This window comes from Ailuropoda melanoleuca, chromosome 11 (assembly GCF_002007445.2).
Source record: "Ailuropoda melanoleuca isolate Jingjing chromosome 11, ASM200744v2, whole genome shotgun sequence".
Lineage (NCBI taxonomy): Eukaryota > Metazoa > Chordata > Mammalia > Carnivora > Ursidae > Ailuropoda > Ailuropoda melanoleuca.
Genome location: NC_048228.1, coordinates 287053 through 287931, shown reverse-complemented (window position 1 = coordinate 287931; position 879 = coordinate 287053). Strand labels below are relative to the sequence as shown.

At 63.5% G+C, this 879-nt stretch overlaps 1 protein-coding gene across 1 annotated transcript in view; it reads right to left on the bottom strand.

Annotated features, from left to right (window-relative positions):
• Nucleotides 1–400: 400 nt before the first annotated feature.
• The window catches only part of TTLL10 (tubulin tyrosine ligase like 10), a 17945-nt gene continuing 17466 nt past the window's right edge, over nt 401–879 (bottom strand). Inside the window, exon 15 of the mRNA XM_019792646.2 lies at nt 401–485. Coding sequence (XP_019648205.1) covers nt 401–485 — 85 coding nt within the window. The remainder of the gene's footprint in view (nt 486–879) is intronic.

Here is an 879-nt window from a genome sequence, read left to right as displayed (position 1 = left end):
GGACGGGTGTGAGTGGCTGGTGGAACAGGGGAGAGGGGATTATGGCTGGATCTGGACACTTAGTGGTAGCAGGGGCCTGGACACATCAGAGGCCCTGAATCTCCCTGCAACCTCAGTGCTGGACCCACGAGGAATGGGAACACCTGAAGCCATGCATGGACTGGCGGGGGGGGGGGGGGCAGGGTTGGTCTGCCTGGACCCTGGGACCTGGACTGGGACGGGTGTGAGTGGCTGGTGGAACAGGGGAGAGGGGATTATGGCTGGATCTGGACACTTAGTGGTAGCAGGGGCCTGGACACATCAGAGGCCCTGAATCTCCCTGCAACCTCAGTGCTGGACCCACGAGGAATGGGAACACCTGAAGCCATGCATGGACTGGTCAGGGGAGGGCGGTGCTGGCTCAGCGCGTCCTTCGGGGCTCTCCTGCCATGGCCATGTGCCCCTCACCCACAGCCCAGATCCTCTGGGCATCTGCAGCGCGGGGCCTGTGGATAAGTGAGGGGCCACGGGAGGAAGAGGGAAGTGTGGAACCCAGGTGCTCTGAAGTCCCAGAAAGGGGCTGTGCCCAGGCAAGGTGAGGGCAGCCCCAGGGGCAGCCTCTGAGGACCAGTCTTGGGTGTGAGCCAGTCCTCCTTTCCATGGGGATCCAGACCCTTTCCTGGAGATCGCAGAGTCAGGCAGTAGGGGTCTTGTGGGTTGTGGGCTGCAGGAGGGTCCTGACCAATGAGGGACACAGGGTGATATGCCAGAGCCCTGGAGCTGGTGGGCTTCCCTGTGACGGAGGCAGCCCCTTGAGGGCCGAGTAGGAGGCTGTGGGGAGCTCATTTCCCCTCCAGTAGGACAGATCCCCAGCCCCTCCCCCAATCCCTCCCCCGCCCC